Genomic DNA, 1591 nt, shown 5'->3' on the forward strand with positions numbered 1-1591 from the left:
TGCCAGGAGCTGAAGGGGCTCCAGGGAAGCTGCAGAGGGACTCTGGGTTAGGAACTGTAGGGACAGGAAAAGGAGGAATGGGGAGAAATTGAAAGAGACAAATTTAGATTGGATATTAAAACGATTTTCCCTGTGAGGGTGGTGAGACAGTGGCACAGGTTGCCCAGGGAGGCTGTGGCTGCCCCAACTCTCAGTATTCATTCCAGGTTGGATGAAGCCTTGAGCAACCTTCTCTGGTGGGAGATGTCCCTGCCCAGGGCAGGGGGTTGGGGCTGGATCACCACTAAGCTCCATTCCAGCCCTTTAACATACTCTGAAACACACTGTGACCTGTGTGGTTCCTGCCTGGATCCTCACTTTTAGCTGGAGGATCCCCTGGATCCACCATTGGAATGCAGCAGGGCAGTGAGGAGGTCTTAGGAGTCCTTCTGGTCTATCCCTCGGGCTGCTCCTTGTGGGACTGGGACTGAATCACTTTGGGACTTGCTCGTGGATTGGAAGGGGCAGGAGAGTTTGAGGCTGATGTTTGTGGTGAGCTGTGCTGCCCTCCTGGTGCTGCAGCTGTGTCTCTGCTTCCCAGATTGCCAAGCTGAAGCAGCAGCTCCAGCGCACGAAGCTCAGTGGGAAAAGTGGGAAAGACAAGGAGAAGAGCTGTCCATTCCCAGGGGATCACACAGTCATTGCATCACTCCAGGTACATCACATCTTCCCCTGCTCCCTGTCACTGTGCATCCTAGTGAGGGGACAGCAAATCCCTCTGGGCAGGTGCCCAGACCTCCTGGGATTTGCTTTTCTCATGCCTGAGGAGGGAGAGGTTTTCCCTTCTCCCACCTGTCCAGCCTGTCCCTGGGCTGTGATCCAGAGTCAGGAGTTCACATGACTCTGCTGTCAGGATTCCCCTCTCAGCTTCCTGGAAGGCTTCAGCCAAGCCCTGGAGAGCTGTGGGAACAGGATATAACTGCTGAGGTTGTGCAGATGCAGCTCTAACTCCTTGGATTCTGGATTCTTGCAGGACTCTCCTTCAGGCTTCCCTTCTCCATCTCCTGTTCTGAGGCTCAGCCCCTGCTTGCACAGGAGTCTGGAAGGCCTAAACCAGGAACTGGAGGAAGCATTTGTGAAGGAACAGGGAGATGAGGAGCTGCTGAGGGTGAGTGAAGTCACACGATTGCCTGGAACCTTCTGGATGGTCTTGGAAGTCCTTTTCCCTAAAGACTCTGCCTGTTTCCTGGCCACTGGTGCTATGAGACATCCAGTCAGTAGCTGTGTTGGGATAGATGACACCTCCCTGCCAGCTCTAGGACCCTTAGAGTGGCATCCAAAGGCTCTGTGGGTGTGGGATAAGGGATCCTGGATGGCTTGGGAACACCTGTATGGCAGGATGGGGAAGGGCTGCAGAAGGCTGTGCTGCTCCCTGGATCCATCCCTAGAACCACCACCAGGTTAAATCTGTCCCTGGTGCCAGGAATTCCTTTCCTCTAAGCCTTTGCTCTCTCCCCAGATCCTGGATGTCCCGGATGGGCACAGGGCGCCGGCGCCTGCCCAGGGAGGCTCCATGGATGCATCCCTGGCCCTGGAGCCTGGCAGTGGCAGG

At 55.5% G+C, this 1591-nt stretch overlaps 1 protein-coding gene across 1 annotated transcript in view; it reads left to right on the top strand.

Annotated features, from left to right (window-relative positions):
* The window catches only part of FAM117A (family with sequence similarity 117, member A), a gene marked incomplete at its 5' end in the record, with an annotated part of 7478 nt that overhangs the window by 4039 nt on the left and 1848 nt on the right, over positions 1–1591 (top strand). The window contains 3 exons of the mRNA XM_009081166.1: positions 581–694; positions 1013–1147; positions 1499–1586. Coding sequence (XP_009079414.1) covers positions 581–694; positions 1013–1147; positions 1499–1586 — 337 coding nt within the window. The remainder of the gene's footprint in view (positions 1–580; positions 695–1012; positions 1148–1498; positions 1587–1591) is intronic.

This window comes from Acanthisitta chloris, unplaced genomic scaffold, assembly GCF_000695815.1.
Source record: "Acanthisitta chloris isolate BGI_N310 unplaced genomic scaffold, ASM69581v1 scaffold14880, whole genome shotgun sequence".
In the NCBI taxonomy this organism is placed as follows: Eukaryota; Metazoa; Chordata; class Aves; order Passeriformes; family Acanthisittidae; genus Acanthisitta; species Acanthisitta chloris.